Source organism: Streptopelia decaocto (assembly GCF_964273445.1).
Source record: "Streptopelia decaocto genome assembly, chromosome: 18".
Lineage (NCBI taxonomy): Eukaryota > Metazoa > Chordata > Aves > Columbiformes > Columbidae > Streptopelia > Streptopelia decaocto.
The window spans coordinates 5,151,719-5,168,703 of record NC_138673.1 but is presented as its reverse complement, the minus strand read 5'-3'; the positions used below and the strand labels follow the sequence as shown (position 1 = coordinate 5,168,703).

Sequence of the window (16,985 nt, the reverse complement as noted above, 5' to 3'; positions counted from 1 at the left end):
AAGGGGGGCAGTGGTGGGAAAAGCTGAGTGTGCAGGACCTGGGAATCCAGGAGAAGGAGAGGTTTTATTCACACACCACCTCCCTGCCCTCTCCCAGGGTCCCAGCAAGCTCACAGCCTGTCTGGAAGATGCTTCTGTGCCTCAGTTTCCCCACTGGTGGAAGCTGAACTGCAGCAAAGTGCTAGCAAAGCCCTGCCCGTGGGAAGGGGTGACAAGTGGCCAATGGCAACCTGGTGCTGGCTGCCAAAGCACGAGGCCAAGGCCACCCCAGGGGACCCACAGCAATCTGGGACCTGCTTGGGGACATGTCCCTGATGTCCACTGAGGTCCGGCAGCTGGGACATATCATCTGACAGCAGATCGCTGCCCAGGCCACTGGCGATGGGGAATGGAAAAGCCTCTTCATGTCAGGGAGCCCTCTCTTGCGGTCCCCACGGTGACAGCCCCTGCAGCACCAAATTCACTGCTGTCAGCACTGCAGAGCCCATGCAGCCACACAGTGGCATCGCACCCGCTCCAGCAGCACCTGGGGCTGCCAAATCCCACCGGGAACGAACCCAGAACTGGAGACAACCTCACCCCCCGAGCCAGGTGAGGGTCAGGGCTGTACCCCCAGGGCTGGGCTGGGGAAGGGTCCAGGCTCCTAGCAGGACACAAATCAAGGGTTGCTCAGGGGTCACTGAGGGATTTGCTCCAAATTTTGGCATCAAGAGCTGAGCCCTCACCCCTGAGCTTGTTGCATCGCCTGTTCCCCAGCTCCTGCCTGGGCTTCGAGGGGGTGGCAGGGAAGCAAGTCAGGTCTCAGCACACTTTCAAAGGCTTTTCTTTATTCACAAAACAACCCCAAACACATATAAGAAAAAATGAGGGGAAGAAAAAAAACCACCCAGGAATGTGCACAATCTATTATTAACAAAAGAATTGCACTGATAGAGGAGTGAGTGCAGTGGAGGGAGCAGCCGGGACCTGCTCTGCATCTCTCCATGGGCACTGTCACCAGCTGTCCCCCTGTACCTGTGCGAGGGTCCCGGTGGGCAGGCGGTCATAGGATGCCACAGGCAGCACCAGCATCCTCGGAATGGTCACAGTTGTGGACATCCCAGCGGATGTGGGAGCAGCGCAGCAGCGAGGGCTCGTTGCCCTTGCACTTGAGGTTGTCGAGGAAGATGTAGCCGGTGCCCCGGCCGTACCGTGCCTCCCCCCAGGCCGCCATGGCGTGCCCGCAGCCCAGCTGCCTGCACACCACCTTGGCGTCTCGCAGGTCCCAGGCGTCGTCACACACGGTCCCCCACTGCGACAGGTAGAACATCTCCACGCGCCCCTCGCAGCGGTGGCTGCCGTTCACCAGGCGCAGGGACCCTGCGGAGGGGATGGGGTGAGGCAGAACCTGCCCGTGCCCACCCCAGTGCTGCATCCTCCCTCCCTACCCGCATCATCAAATCACAGGATGGTTTGGGTTGAAGGGACCTTCAAAGCTCCCCCAGTGCCACCTCTGCCATGAGCAGGGACATCTTCACCAGCTCAGGTTGCTCAGAGCCCCATCCAGCCTGGCCTGGGATGTCTCAAGGGATGGTTCATCCACCACCTCTCTGGCCAGCCTGGGCCAGGCTCTCACCACCCTCAGTATAAAAATTTCTTCCTCATGTGCAACCTGAATCTCCCCTCTTCCAGTTTAAAACCATTACCCCTTGGCCCTGCTCAAAAGTCTGTCCCCATCTTTCTTATCGGCTCCTTTTCAGTACAGAGAGGCTGCAATAAGGTCTCCCCAGAGCCTTCTCTTCTCCAGGGTGAACAACCTCAACTCTCAGCCTGTCCTCCCAGCAAAGCTGTTCCAGCCCCTGAGCATTTCTGTGGCTCCCTGTTTCCACCCTGTGCCAGTGCAGAGTGTCCCCAGGGCTGGCACCACATCCGCGGTGACACCTCAGTACCTACCGTCCTTGGGACGGGTCAGGGTTAACGTGGTGGTTGTAGCGGTGGCTTCCTGGAAATGGTCTCCTGAGTCATCAGCACCTGGGGGGACAAGCGATTCTCAGGGGACACCTCTGCCCCCCATGGCCATTGCAGAGCCCCCAAGCAGTGGCATGGGGGTAGATACAGGGATGTGTGGGCTGGGATGTGCAGCCACATACACAAGTGAAGACCAGAGGTGGTACCCAAGCTCTGGTCATCACCAGACACCATGGCACCCGACCATCGCTGCTGTCCCCCTGTAGGCAGAGGAAGCCCAGGGTTTTGGGGCTCACATTCACCACCTCCCATTTCAGGGACCCCCTTTTCTACAGTCAGCCTGCACGTGGTCAAAATCCTCCCTGTGCCTGTTATGTGGTGGGATCCCCATGCCCCTGAGCCAGGCTTCAGCAGGGATCTGGGTACCACTGAAAAGAGTCTGGTCCATCCTCTTGACACCCACCCTTGAGATATTTATTAGCATAAATAAGATCCCTCTCAGCCTTCTCCAGGCATCCATCCTCCCAATCCTGCCCAGCCAGTGACAGCAGACCCTCAGGTGGGACCTGGTGGCCACTGGGCTCGCTCCTGCTCTCACCTCGACAAATGACCCCGGCGTCCTCGTGGTGGCCGCAGTTGTGCTGTCCCCAGCCCAGGTGGAAGCAGTCAGCCAGGCGAGCCTCGCCACCGCCACAGCCCACATTATCCAGCAGGACGGGCCCGCGGCCGTAGCCGAAGGAGCCCAGGATGGTGGCGGCGAGGGCGGCACCGCAGCCCAGCTGCCGACACACCACCTGGGCGTCGGGGAAGTCCCAGTCGTCGTCGCAGACTGTGCCCCAGGTGCCGCGGTGCTGCACCTCCACCCGCCCGCGGCAGCTCCCGTTCCCGTTCGCCAGCCTCACGTCGCCACCTGCGTGGGGAGGACCCCGGCACAGGCACGATGCTGGGGATACTGGGGCACTGCAGGGGTCTGATGTCCCCTGCTGACCATCTTGGGGCAGGGGGTGAGTCCCCAGGGAGCACAGGGTGAGGTGAGACCCTGGGGACGTGGGATGAGCCCCGGGGGACATGGGGTGAATCCTGGGGACATGGGCTGAGTCCCTGGGGATGTGGGGTGAGACCTTGAGACATGGGGTGAGACCTTGGGACACAGGGTAACGCTTGGGGACATAGGTGAACCTTGGGGACGGGGGGTAACTCCATGGGTATGGGGTGAGTACTGGGAACATGGGGTAACATGTGGGGATATGAAATAAGCCCTGGGGGCATGGGGTGAGTCCTGGGGATATGGGGTGACCCCGGGGGATAGAGGGTGACCCCCAGGGATGTGGAGCCCAGGGGGCACTGTGCTGGACCCCGTGTGGGACAAGCAGCAGCCGTACACTTACTTTCCTGCTCGACAGTGGGGAGAGCGGTGGTGACCACCTCGGTGGCCTGGGAGGGCTGGTCCCTGATGTCTGTCACTGCTGGGACAAGCATGGGGACACATGGGCATTGGGGGGGTCCAGCTCCACCACCCACTGCCCCTGATCCAGTCTATGCCAGGGGCCTCTAGCACCACGGTGGCCCCATGGCAAGATTTTGCCATGGGCCATGTCCCCCCCAAGCCTCACCTACATGTGGTAGGACCCCAGGGTGACCATGCTGGGGTCACAGGAGGACACAGAGGACACGGTCTCCCCCATTGAGCCCCCAGCCCTGGCTATGGCACAAGATGAGCCCTCCTACCTGTGGCCGTGGCAGTGAGTGTCTCTTCATAGTCCAGGGCCACTGAGGTGGTGAAAGATGTGATGGTGGATGTGTCCAGCCCTGCGAGGTGATGTGACATAGGTGACATGTGGGAAGAAGCCCCAAAGCCATGAATTTACTAACACTGGGAAGCAGCCTGTGATCATCTGGGTGTTCCAGCATGATGAGGATGGAGGTCCATGTCCACCTGCACATCCCGGCTGCCCACATGCTGGAGATGGTGCTGCTCCACCCCAACCCAAGAACCAAGGTCCCACCTGCAGCGCTGAGGGGTCCCTGGCTTCTGTGTGTACCTGGGAGGTTTATCAGGCAGGGTTCATTAGCTCTTAAGCTTCATTTTTACCCCTGTCCCACCAAGCAAGGGCTGTGTGCAGCGGTGCCATCAGCTCAGAGACTGGCCAAGGTGCCAGAGGGGACAGGGACATTTAGGGAGGAAAGGGCCAGCCTGAGAAAATTGTCCCTTTTCTCCTATATCAACTTCTTTGTTCATTCATAGTGGGAAAGGGAAAGCACCCACACTTAGTGCTCCCATCATTAGCCATGATAACGAGGGAATTCAGGGGGATTATTAACATTATAAATGGTAATCAGTGGAGAACGGCAGAAATCCATCATTTAGGGAGCCGAAGGAGAGGCAGGATGGACCTGGCATCCTGCCCAGCCGCTGGCAGCCACTTGCTCCTCTGGGACACGGGCAGCTCGATTTCCAGCCAGCAGAGCAGGGACATGGCCGAGCAGCAGCTGCATTTCCCTTGCCAATTGCTGCCCTGGCTGTGTCCCTGCTCTGGAGCACCAGGATCAGAGTGGATGAGAAGAAAAGCTGTTCCTGCAGCACATTGCCCGGGTCTCTGCCTGACACTGGGCACATCAGCATCTCTCTGAGGTCATTTCATGGAATCACAGAATCACAGAATGGTTTGGGTTGGAAGGGACCTTCCAGGCTCATCCAGTACCACCCCTGCCATGAGCAGGGACATCTTCACCAGCTCAGGTTGCTCAGAGCCCCGTCCAGCCTGGCCTGGGATGTCTCCAGGGATGGTTCATCCACCACCTCTCTGAACAACCTGGGACAGGGTTTCACCACCCTCAGTGTTAAAAATTTCTTCCCCATGTCCAGCCTGAATCTCCCTCCCATCACCCCTTGTCCTATCGCAACAGGCCCTGCTCAAAAGTCTGTCCCCATCTTTCTTATCAGCCCCGTTTAAGTACAGAAAGGCCACAATAAGGTCTCCCTGGAGCTTCTCTTCTCCATCTGAACACCCAGCTCTCTCAGCCTGTCCTCCCAGCAGAGCTGTTCCAGCTTCGGATCATTTCTGTGGCTCCTCTGCCCTCTCTCCAGCAGGTCCATGTGTATCCTGTGCTGAGAACCCCAGAGCTGGACCAGCACTGCAGAGGGGTCTCACCAGAGTGGAATCCCCTCCCTCCACCTGCTGCCCACGCTCCTTTTGACACAGCACAAGATACAGTTTTTGTCCCCAAGGGGACAGCCCCACAGGTGATGCTCTCCCCTGGTACCTGTGCAGATGACCCCAGCGTCCTCATGGTGGCCGCAGTTGTGGATACCCCAGCCGAGACTGTAGCAGGCGGCGAGGAAGGGCTCGCTGCCCTCGCAGTTGACGTTGTCCAGGAGGATGCGCCCCGTGCCGTAGCCAAAATAGGCATTGCTCTTGTAATCCAGGGCTTGGCCACAGCCCACCTGCTTGCAGACCACACTGGCGTCACTCAGCCCCCAGTCATCGTCACAGACGGTGCCCCAGCTCCCGCGGTAGAAGATCTCCACACGGCCTTGGCAGGTGTCGCTCCCGCTCACAAGACGGATGCTGCCGTCACCTGGCGGGTGACAACACATGGTGAGAAGGATGTTGCTTCCCTCCAGGATGTCAACACGTGCACCGTGGCTCAGCGATGCCATGGAGACTGGATACAGCAGTGCCCATGATGACAAAGGAACTGCGGGGAAGGGGCGATGCTGTAGGGCAGCACAGCTGATGGGAGCTCTGGTGAACCTCTGGGATGGGGTTTGGCCATGGCCAGGACAACAACAGGGTTCCTGGGGCTCTGCCCCTTGGAACTGGAGAGTTGGGGTGATTCGTAAAGGGGGAGTGGGTGATGGCAGGGCAGCTGGGAGGGTAGGGGACGCTGGTCTCTACCAGCCCCCAGCCAGGACAGGCTCCCTGCAAGTGACAGCCGAGCATCTTACTTTCCCCATCCTGTACCGAGGCTGTGAGGGTCCTGCTGGTCGGTCCTTCACTGGCTTGCGTGGGCGAGAGCTCTGCAAAGGGAAGCAGAGATGTGGCACCCATGCTGCCCACAGCAAGAGAGGGGTGACACCCCCAGCAAGCTGTCCAGAAGCCAGCTGTGAGTGATATCCCTGCTCTAAATCATAGAATCATAGAATTATTTTGGTTGGAAGAGACCTTCAAGATCATTGAGTCCAACCATAACCTAACTCTGGCACTAACCTATGTCCCTAAGAGCCTCATCTATACATCTTTTAAAACCCTGCAAGGATGGTGACTCTGTCACTGCCCTCAGCAACCTGTTCCAATGCCCAACAACCCTTCTTGGAAAGAAATTTTCTCCTTCTTTAGTCCTTCCCCATCTCCTCTCCAGCAGCTCCTTGAATTGGGGTTCCTGCTTAATCCACGACCTCCTTCCTCTGGTTGCTGCTGGTCCAACCCACCAGCCAGCCCAGCATCCTGCCCTTTCCAAGCCCCACTTCTGCAGGGCACAGGGATTCACTGTGTCCAAGCTCTGGGTTGGCACAGCCTCACATTTACTGGTTGTCAATGCACAGCTGGTGAGCAAACCCTACGTAATGATGCAGGAGGAACATGTAGGGTACACAGGGGTAAGCATGGAGCTGCTCCACTTTGACATGCCAAGTTCAAACGCTTTCTGCTGCTTTTCTTGCCCTTAGGAACATTGACTGCTGAAAAGCTCAGCGGTTTAAAGAAAGGCAAGTCAAAAGGGGAAAGAACAGTTGGGCAGCAGCTGACTCAGAGGTGGGAGTGTGGGTGGGATCGTGCTCTTTCCCCAGGGAGCAAGCTGGAGAGGTTGCAAAGTCCCTTAGTTGGGGGTGATGGGGAACACAAACCAGGCTGGTCACCCTATGGAGCACCAGCACACTGAGCTGGGAGGTGACCTGGATTGAGGAAAAGGGTGGAGGAAGGAGGCAGAGGAGGTTTGGTTGAGCCAGGCTCAGAAGAATAGGCTCTGGTATATGGCTCTTGGGCTCCACCAGGGTGTCCGCAGACACCAGGGCTTCCAGCTCTTCAGTAACCTCCCTGCTCCCCTTGTCCTCGAGGAACCCAGCCTTATTACCATTGCACACAACAGCCACGTCCTCATAGTGATAGCAGTTGTGGATGCCCCAGCCATGGCTCCAGCACTCGCTCAAGGCCGCCTCCCAGCCCTTGCAGTCCACATTGTCCAAGAAGATGGGTCCGCTCCCTTGGCCAAAGGTCATGGCGGCCGGGAGGGTGATGGCGTGGCCGCAGCCCAGCTGGCGACACACCACGTTGGCGTCCACGATGTCCCAGTCGTCATCGCAGACTGTCCCCCAGGAGCCATTGTAGAGGATTTCCACGCGCCCCTGGCACCGGCTGGGCCCATTGGCAAGTCGAATCTCTGGAAGGATGGACACAGATAAGTCCCTCAGCAGGCAGTGAGCCCACTCCAGGGCCAAGGAGGTGACAAACACTTGGTGGGTGTCACAGAGAGGGTGGGAGCCCTCTCTGCACCAGATCACTGCTCTTTAAAGAAAAGCCCACCCTTTGCTGTGGGACAAGGCAGCTGTTGGCTTGCTGCTGTCCACCTCATGGTGGGACATGGGCTTCTCTTCATCTGCTGGAAGCAGTGGACATGAAGACTCAACACATCTCAGTACATAACTAAGGTGGGCAATCACCCCGTCATCTTGCCTACTGACGGCCTGGGCAAGAATGCAATGCGAGAAGAGGAAAGCGGACACGTGGCATCGCATGGCAACATATGATGGGTGACAAGTGACAAGATGCAATTAGCAAATTCTTATTAGTCTCAATGAACGCGTCCGGAACTGGTCCCACATGGGAGCTGGTGGGATGGAGGTGATCTCAAGCTGCTGGTGATGGGGACGGGCATGTAAGAGCCCCTGGCCTGTCACGTCAAGGGATGAGTGGCGCAGGGACAGGGACACAGCAGTAGGTGGCAAAATTCCCCTCCCGGGATAATAAGCAAAATAGGGATAATAAAGAATCTCTATTTCCTTTCTGTAAAAGAAGTTTAGCTTTTTGTTGCTGTTTTTGGTTCCAAACCAAAATGCTTCATTTTTGAAATTCCCCAAGCCCCGTTTTTAACCAAAGCAATGCATTTTTCAACTACAAAGCTTCCTAGAGAAAAGCAACTTTAAGAGAAGGATCTCACCTGGGAATGGCAACAGCGCGGGCTCAGAAATGGCGCCTACAAGGGAGAAGAAAAGAGATCAGATCTCCCCAGCATCCTGGCAGCGAGCAGAGGAGGGATGCAGCTCAAAGGATGATGGCAGCGGGGATGCGGGCAGACATGGCTGGGACCAGCAGGACCCAGCAAAGCCCCAGACCCTTCCCTTTCCTGCAAGAACCTGAGGTTTGTAGGGAAAAAGAAAACACCCTAACCCAGGGCATCATTTCCTCTGCTTCACAGATGGGGAAACTGAGGCAGCAGCATGTGGTGTGAGTGATTTGGCTCTGTGGTGGGACTGTGCTTTAAGGACCAGGTCTCAGGGATTAAATAAGCAACACCAAGGGAAGAGAGAGGCTGGCTTGCCGATGGAGAGGACAGGGAAGGACACGGCAGCGCCATGGGCTGGGCCAACAGGAGAGAAGTGATTCAGATCACCTCTGTACCAAAAACGTGGAGACGCGAGGCTTTTAAGGAAGAGCTTTTGATCCTGGTTTGTGTTGATTTTTAACACCTAGTCCACTCCAGTGCTGAAAAAGCGGCAGATAAAAAGGACATTGTTAAATATTCAATATTCATCTCCCTTTAAGTCAAAATCAAAACTCTGAAATATTCATTTGAGAACATCCTCCGGCAAAGTCAAGAGAGACCTAAAAAAATATGCCTGGTGTGTCTACATTAATGAGGAATGAGTAAACCGGCAGTTTTGGAGAAGAGAGTGAGCCCTCTACGTTCCTCTGATCCAGCTTCACAAAGCCAAGAGAAAAGCAGGAACTAGCTCAGGGTAAACACCATCCCTTTCAGGTCATAGTGCTAAATTAAACCCTCAAATGGGAGGATAAATTACCCTTCATTTGTGACTTAGCCTTGCCCATTAATGAAGAGAGCTGGGAGAGCCCAGTGGTTCAGGGCATAGTGGCAGAGCCACCAGGGTCCTCCCGGGGTCCCCATGCCCTGGAGGTCACCAGCAGGTCGGGGGGGACAGGAAGCACCAGTTGAGGGGGTAGGAACTGTAAAAATTGATTTAATCCAATTACAGTGTCTGACTACACCTTAATTGCCTGGTTTTGGGCTGGCTTTGTCTTGACAGGGCTTTGCTGAGGCAGTGAGGTTTTACCAACCACCTGGTTGTAATTACTCTGATAAAGTCATGCCAGGATAATTACGCTGTGCTTGTGTGGACCCTCATTTGAGAGAAAATGGCTTTTTCCAGTTTGGATTTACACATTTCCCAGCCAAGCCAGACAGTTCCTACCAGGAGTGACTCGGGACCGATGTAATAGAATCAGAGAATCACAGAATGGTTTAGGTTGCAGGGACCTTCCCAGCTCCCCCAGTGCCCCCCCTGCCATGAGCAGGGACATCTGCACCAGCTCAGGTTGCTCAGAGCCCCGTCCAGCCTGGCCTGGGATGTCTCCAGGGATGGTTCATCCACCACATCTCTGGCCAACCTGGGCCAGGCTCTCACCACCCTCAGTGTCAACAATTTCTTCCTCATGTCTGGCCTGAATCTCCCCTCCTTTAGTTTAAAACCATCAACCCTTGTCCTACCAAACAAGATAAGAGCTGAACTTGCTCCCTCCATCGCTGTGCATGTTCAGTGCTGTTGGAGATGTCAAGACACTCCTCATCTCCCGCTGCCCACCACACCGTACAGGAGCTCACCAGTGGGGCCAAGGAGGAGGAAGAGGAGAAGCGCGACTGGCATCAGGGAGAGGGGCAGCACCCCAGTGTCTGGTGTCCCCACGTTGTGCCGGCTGGCCGGATGGGGACCGAGTCCCATCGCTGCTCCCACAGACGGGTGACCAGGGGAGGTTGTCCCTGAAACACGCAGACAGCAGTGTTGGTGACGGCCAGGAGAGCCTTTGCCCCACGACAGGCCATGCAGGACCTGCAGAGAAGTCCCTCCTTGGCACTTGCTGGAGCAGTGGCCAGGAACAACATGAAAAATAGCCCAGGTTGTATTTATTGAGAACAAGAGATGCTTTTTTGAGTGGTAAGAGAAAGCTGCAGGGCCACATCCCAGCTATGAGACAAAACTAGAAGCAGCAAGAACCTCAGGGCTGGGCTACTGTATAGGCAGAAGTTTGGACCCCAGACCCACCAGGACACCTGGATGCTGGGCCTTGGTGGTCTCACCCAGGGTCTTCAGCCCTCAGGATGTTCAGGGAACCATCCTGTTTGCATCCAAATGGAGGTTGTCCTCTTGTTACATCTGCACAAGGTTACAAGCCAACCCCATAGCACAAATATGCCATATACCCCCTACTACACATGAGCAAAGTAGGACACGCATTAAATCCAGGCAGAATTGGGAAGGAGCAGAAACCTGAAAGGCACTTCCTAAACCATCCTGGGGGCTTTACCCAAACACCCACCTCGTCTCCACTCTCTCATCCTGTGGGAAAAAGCAGGGAAAGGCATTTCTGCAGGAAGACAGAAATTTCTGGGGTCTGCTGGGACAACCTCATTCGCCTGGGGGATGGAGATGCAAACGCCACGGGGACAAGATGGAAAGCAATTGGGAATGTCAGGCAGAAAGTGAGGAGGAGATTAAATATCACAAGATGCCATTTCCCCTTAGTTTACTGTTCCCTTCAGGAATTACTGCCAAAGCAGTGGATTTCCAGCTCTGTTCTCCCACCCTGTTGGGGAGTGGGATGGGGGCTGATCCTGCTCCCCGTTACACCTCTGAGAACCCAGAGCAGCACCCCAGTGCTCCCAGCAGCCAACCTGCTTAGCAGCACTGGGACAGCAGTGTGTGCTGGGGAGGAGTGCCATCGTGAGGATGCTTTCACACGCTGGCTCTAAAGCCAGGCTGTAAATCTCAGCTAAGCAGAGCCCTAAAATTAATCCCTCCAGCCTACACCAGGCACATGTTTTGGAGGGATGGGCACCATCTGCTGCTGCTTGAGGCACCTCCTGATGGTGAGAAACTGGGGAAAGGACAGTGAACTATGGGGTATTGGTGACCAAACACCCCACCGAGGAAACGCATCATCCAGCTTTTCATTGCTCCTGGTTTTCTGATGCAGAGGCACAGGGTGGGAACAGCACCAGGTGGGGCCATGTGCCAGTGCTGTGTCCACCCAGTCCCTCAAGACCATTGACTGGGTGGGCTCCCAAGCCCCCAGACAAAGCCTTTGATTTTTATAGAATCATAGAACAGTTTGGGTTGAAGGGACCTTCAAAGCTCCCCCAGTGCCACCCCTGCCATGAGCAGGGACATCTTCACCAGCTCAGGTTGCTCAGAGCCCCATCCAGCCTGGCCTGGGATGTCTCCAGGGATGGTTCATCCACCACCTCTCTGGCCAACCTGGGCCAGGCTCTCACCACCCTCAGTGTTAAAAATGTCTTCCTCGTGTCTAGCCTTTGTTGCCTGCACCAGCAAGAGATGATGGTAGACCAATGTTTTTTGTGTGCACCAGCAAGACAGCAGTAGCACAGCACTGCAGGTGCAGGATGGAACCACCCTGGATGGGACACAGCCCTGTCACACCTCCTGCTCTCCCCGCTCAGCTCCTGCTGCCAGACAGCTCAGTGACAGGGCATGAAAACCAATCTACTCTCTGAGGTGGTGGTTTTCAATACTCCATTCATCCCTCCTGCAGCACCGAATAAAGTCGCCTTTTGTCCCCCCGTCCCTCCCTGCTCTCCAGTGGGGCAGGGCTGACAGACGGCCCCTCTGCTGCCCTGCCCCGGCCAAGCCCCCGCACCGTGTCCTGCTCTCGGGGACATTGTCATCGCAGGCCACTTTTGTGCTGGAGCCAGCGCGTTCCTGCAGCCTGGCAGAATGGCAGCGAGCGTTAACCTCTGCAGTGCTGTCCACAAAAAGGTAAAACAACGATTTTCCTTCTCATTCGCTGCCTTTCCACCTGGTCCTCCATCCGCATCTAAACGCTTGGGGTTTGGCAGCAAACTGACCCCCCCTTTCCTTGCACCCAGGGGGGTTGGGGCCTTTTGAGAATGCCTGTAGATTAAAAACTGGTTTTAAGCCATTGTGGCACGATAGCAAGGCACAGCACCCCATTTAGGGGATTGCAGAATGTGAGTTTCTGCAAGTGCCTTCAAACAAAGGTCTTTCAAGCTGTGCAACGCACACAGGGCAGGAGCGGGGTGCTAACAGCGGCACAGAAAGCCCCTGCTTTCACCCCAAAAAACACACACCACAGCAGACACAGTGTGCCCAACCGGTACCCTTGGTGATAACTCCCTCCTCCCACCTGCACATGAGACCCCACAGGTCCTTTGGTCCTCCTCGGTCCCCTTTTGGTCCCCCTTGGTCCCCTTTGGTCCCCCTTGGCCACAGCTGGACCACTTTTCAACCATTCAAGCAACTTCATGAGAAAATACAGTCTTTCAGCCGCCACCATCCCATCAGATTGCTATTTGTAATTGCCACGCTGACCTAAAAAAAAGCACCATAAATCCACATACCTGCTTGGTATTTTCTTTCCTGTATAAAGATGGGTATATTGAATTCCAGAAATAAATATTCTCTTTTGAAGTAAAGAGCTGGCTAGTTAGTTACAAAAATTTAAAAATCATTGTTGAAATTAATATTCCCAGGAGAGAGGTGGTGGGGATAAGGCAGGAATTTTTAATTTAGGTGAGGTTTTGTTTAGTAAAGCAGGAAAAAAACAAAAAGGAAGGAAGGAAGAGAAAAAGGATCTCATCCATCAACTGAACAGCTCCAGCCCATCATCTTTTTGCACCTTTGGGGCTGGGAGGTGGGTGCTGTCAGCTGGGTCACAGCTCTAGCGCAGGATTGCAGCCCTGCATCCCATCCTGGGGCAGATCATCCTGAACGCGAAGGAGAAAGAAAGGGAGAAGGAGGGGGAGGAGGGGGGAAGAAGAAGAAGGAGGGATGGAGGAAGAGAGGGAAGACCTCTAAGGGGACATGGCGTGGAGGGAATGGCTCGGGTTTCAGGAAGGCAGGCAGGGACACATCCTTAAATTGGTGCCTGCAGAGCCTGGGTTACGCCTCGGGGGAAGGCAGAGAAGCTATTTCAGAGGATTTGGGCTTTTCAGCTCCTTCTCACCTCCCTCCCCGGCTCTCCCAGTGCCCACCTGGTGAGGAAGGCAGCAATAACCACCTGCTGGGAAATATTCTGTCCATACCTGAGCCAGCACCGGGATGCAGCAGGAGGGGATGGTCCCAAGCCTCCTGCCCTGCCCAGGGGACTTGGGGACCGTAGTTCTCCCTGCCTGTTCCGGGGCAAGAAACTGCCTTCAGAGGTAAATTTTTTGCAGGATTTTTCCTGCCCAGCCATCCAAGGCAGCTCTGCTAAAGACATCAGAGAGACCCGTGGTGAGGGATGCCCGTACACCAGGGCTGGAAACCTTCCCCATCTACCTCCATCTACCTCCATCTACCTCCATCACTTCAGCACCCAACCGGGGCATCACTTTTTATTTTAAAAGGAAGTTTATATTTAACCATTTTTAACCATTAGAGCCTTTTAACCATTTTAACCATCACTGCAAGCTAAAGCCTGACAACACGTGACTCTTGGTTCTCAGCAGCCTTGGCAGCTACAGAACAAGGACCTCCAAACACACCTGGTTTCCTAGTTTTGTGAATTCTTAAGCTCCCTGGCAGTTTTAGGAGTCTGGCATGCTTTTGGCTTTGAAGAAGTCAGTCCTATGATGAACTGGATTCCTGTCCTTGTGTTCACAGGAGGCAGCAGTTCCCTGGTTGCTCTTGCTGCTGCATTGTTCATTCGCTCCTACACAAATCCCAGACCCTCAGATGCCCTTAAACGCCTGAGCTTCATGTTTTAACTCAGTACAAAGCAGGGTCCGGCTACAATTGTCACTAACTGCATGGTTACCCATCTGCCATTACTTTATGTAGGGATTCAGCAGCTAGCAATCAGGCATTGACTTTTTATTTCCCAGTAGCAGCAAAGTTCTAATTAGCCAGTTTGCAAATGCAAGTTTCAAAGGTGCCTTTTAAGTCTGTTTTGCCTAAACTTTGACAAACTCTCCATCATCCTGGCTAGCTGCCAGGCTGGAAATCATCAGCTCGAGCATCGATCCATATCGACTTTGAACACTAGGGATGCAAACCTCCTTAAATGCAAACACATAGGGGTAAGGTCAGCAGCCTGAAGATGCTCTCCCCCCGTTCACGATTTCTTGGGCCATTTGAGCAGCATCGCAGATGTTTTCTGTGTCTACATCATTACTGCATGTTCTTTGAGTGGCTTAGCAGTATCAGGCTACGGGCTTATGCTGCTCTGAGGAAGAGAAAACACAGCCAGCCTTATTCAGGGAAGAGCCACAACATAAGAAAGGCTAATTATAAAATTCCACAGGGCAGCAAAGCTGTTCTCTTGTTCGACAGGAAGAAAAGCTCTTTTTGTCCTTCGTGATGGTCCTGCTGCCTTGTCACTTGGGGACACCAGTGATGCTCTGGGGAGAGTGGATTTTGGGGGGTCAGGGCTGAGTAGGGCCATGCCCACGTCCACGCAGCATCTGCCACGTGCCACCAGCAGCATCTGCTACAGGTTCTTATGGCAGGGGGTGGATGGCAGCTACAGCAGCTGTCACCAAATCTTTATGGCAACAGCTCGGTCATGGGTGGGAGCTGGGGAAAACTAGCAGCTCACAAATCTGCAGGGGAAAAAAGAATAAAAAAATAAGGCTTCCGTTTTCAATTAGCTGGGAAAATACAGCAAGGAGACATGAACTCATTTGTGTGTACTACACCATTGCTAGGAAATACATCGGTGATTTAGAGGAAGAGCCTGGTGAGATATAAAAAAGCCACAAGCTAAAACAAAAGGCATCTTTTTGCTGTCAGGAAGAAAGGACGGGGCTGAGCTGTTCCTCAAGACATTGGTTGCTGTTGTAAGCTTATAATGAATGATAGGTTTCCCTTGCTGATTGCTGATCTGAATCACTGAGTATTTAGGGGTTTCCTTCCCACTACCACCTGTGCTTTGGGGATCACCAGCACGAAGGATGCTGTGCCTGCTGGGCATGGAGCCTCCGTCCATCCGTGCCTTCCTCCGCTCCTGCTGCTGCTCCAGGGCACAGGCAGTGGGGAACCCTGCAATGTGGGGTCCCAGGAGAGGAGCTCTCACAGCCCAAACCAGCCGGTGTCCAGCAGCCTTGGGAAAGGGAAAGAGATATGTGCAGGACAAGAGCATTTGGATTCCCCTGTCCTGGCATCAAGCCCTGCCTTAGTGGAGCTGGAGCTGTGGTCCCAGCACACCTCTGGGCTATTTGGTAACCCAAGAGCTAATTTTAACGTATTTTCTGGCAGCTGGTAAGTGCTGAAGTAAGGGCAGGGCTGCGGAAAGGGCGGTTGCACCCCCGGAAAGGCTCAGCATTGCCCTCAGCTACAGCACGCTGGAGCTGGGAGAGAGGTACCCATCCCCTCCCCAGACAAAATCACCTTTGTTCCTCCCGATAATCAGCTTCCTGACCAACGTGCTGCAGAAACCACCCCAGCCAGGTGAGAAGGAGCAGCCCAAGGACACGGCGCTGACAGGCAGCTCTGCAGAGGGCAACTGGCCCATGCTACGGGCTCTGACCAGCACCCAGAGCTGTGGAGGAGCAGCCGAGGTCTGTAGGGTGGGAGAAGGGATGGGGAAAGGGGAGCTGGGTCCTCTCGGTTACAGCAAAGGCACTTGCAGTGGACCCTTAGCTATGGGGTGCGCCTGTAACTCCCTCCTTTTTCCGTGTTCCTTCTCATGACATGGGGTAAAACCTCATCCTTCACTGGGGTCCTATGGGACAACAACCCATAAATGATGTGCCCGTTGGGACTAGCGCTCGCTGGCTTCTCAGCCCATGTCTGCTCGAGCGGAAATCACTGGCGTTAGACGCGACTGCTGCAGCTACAGCTTAAGTGCTTTTAAATAAATTCCAGAGAGCTTGAACCATGCCGAAGCGTGTGATTGAGAAGTGGTGATGGGCATGGGGACAGACAAACGAGGGGGACACCACTGCCTGCCGGTGCAGGAACCTGCGAGGGATGGAGATGCCACATCCAAGCCTGACACTTAAAATCACAGCAGAGTTAGGGTTGTAAGGGACCTTTAAGGGCCTGGCTAGACCAGGATGACACAGAAAACCCCCGGAGGACCGGATGACATTCTCGGCTGCCACACGGCCGGGTGGGCACTAGGTGGCACGCATTTTCAGGAAGAATCGCTGGAAGCAGCTGGGAGCCGGGCTGGGTTCAGGCAAGGAGCTTCACCAGTGTCACCCCCGGGGAACCAAGCGCTCTGGGGGACATGGCGATGGGCACAGCGAGGAGAGCACGGAGAGGCTGGACAGGGAAACTGCGTTGTAATTAGCACTGATGGGAAGGTGAGGATGGCCAGAGTGGGCAAGACAAGCACATGGCCCAGAGGAGCCATCACTGGTGGTTTCTTCGCTGGATTTTGCAAGGGCAGTGATCATAGAATCAGAGAATCATAGAACAGTGTGGGTTGGAAGGGGCCTTCAAAGCTCATCCAGTGCCACCCCTGCCATGAGCAGGGACATCTTCACCAGCTCAGGTTGCTCAGAGCCCCCTCCAGCCTGGCCTGGGATGTCTCCAGGGATGGCTCATCTACCACCTCTCTGGCCAACCTGGGCCAGGCTCTCACCACCCTCCTTTACAGGGGTTTAAACTGAAACAGAGTAAATTTAAGTTGGACATAAGTAAGAAATGCTTTACGCTGAGGGTGGTGAGACCCTGGTTCTGGTTGCCCAGAGAATCTGTGTATGCACCATCACTGGAGGTGTTCAAGGTCAGGCTGGACGGAGCTCTGAGCAACCTGATCAGGGTAGGACTAGATGGTCTTCAAAGGTCCCTTCCAACACAAACCATGCATGATTCCATGGTTTCCCTGGAGAAGGCAAGCAGG

The 16,985-nt window shown here is 54.9% G+C and overlaps 1 protein-coding gene across 1 annotated transcript; it reads right to left on the bottom strand.

Moving 5' to 3' along the window:
* Positions 1 to 1,042: 1,042 nt before the first annotated feature.
* On the bottom strand, positions 1,043 to 9,901 carry SSC4D (scavenger receptor cysteine rich family member with 4 domains; the record flags this gene model as incomplete). The annotated part of the gene is made up of 10 exons (XM_082068783.1): positions 1,043 to 1,359; positions 1,933 to 2,010; positions 2,546 to 2,857; positions 3,336 to 3,410; positions 3,676 to 3,756; positions 5,212 to 5,526; positions 5,897 to 5,968; positions 7,021 to 7,326; positions 8,104 to 8,139; positions 9,784 to 9,901. The coding sequence occupies 10 exons, from the start codon at positions 9,899 to 9,901 to the stop codon at positions 1,043 to 1,045; spliced, it is 1,710 nt and encodes a 569-aa protein (XP_081924909.1).
* Between the last annotated feature and the right edge of the window lie 7,084 nt (positions 9,902 to 16,985).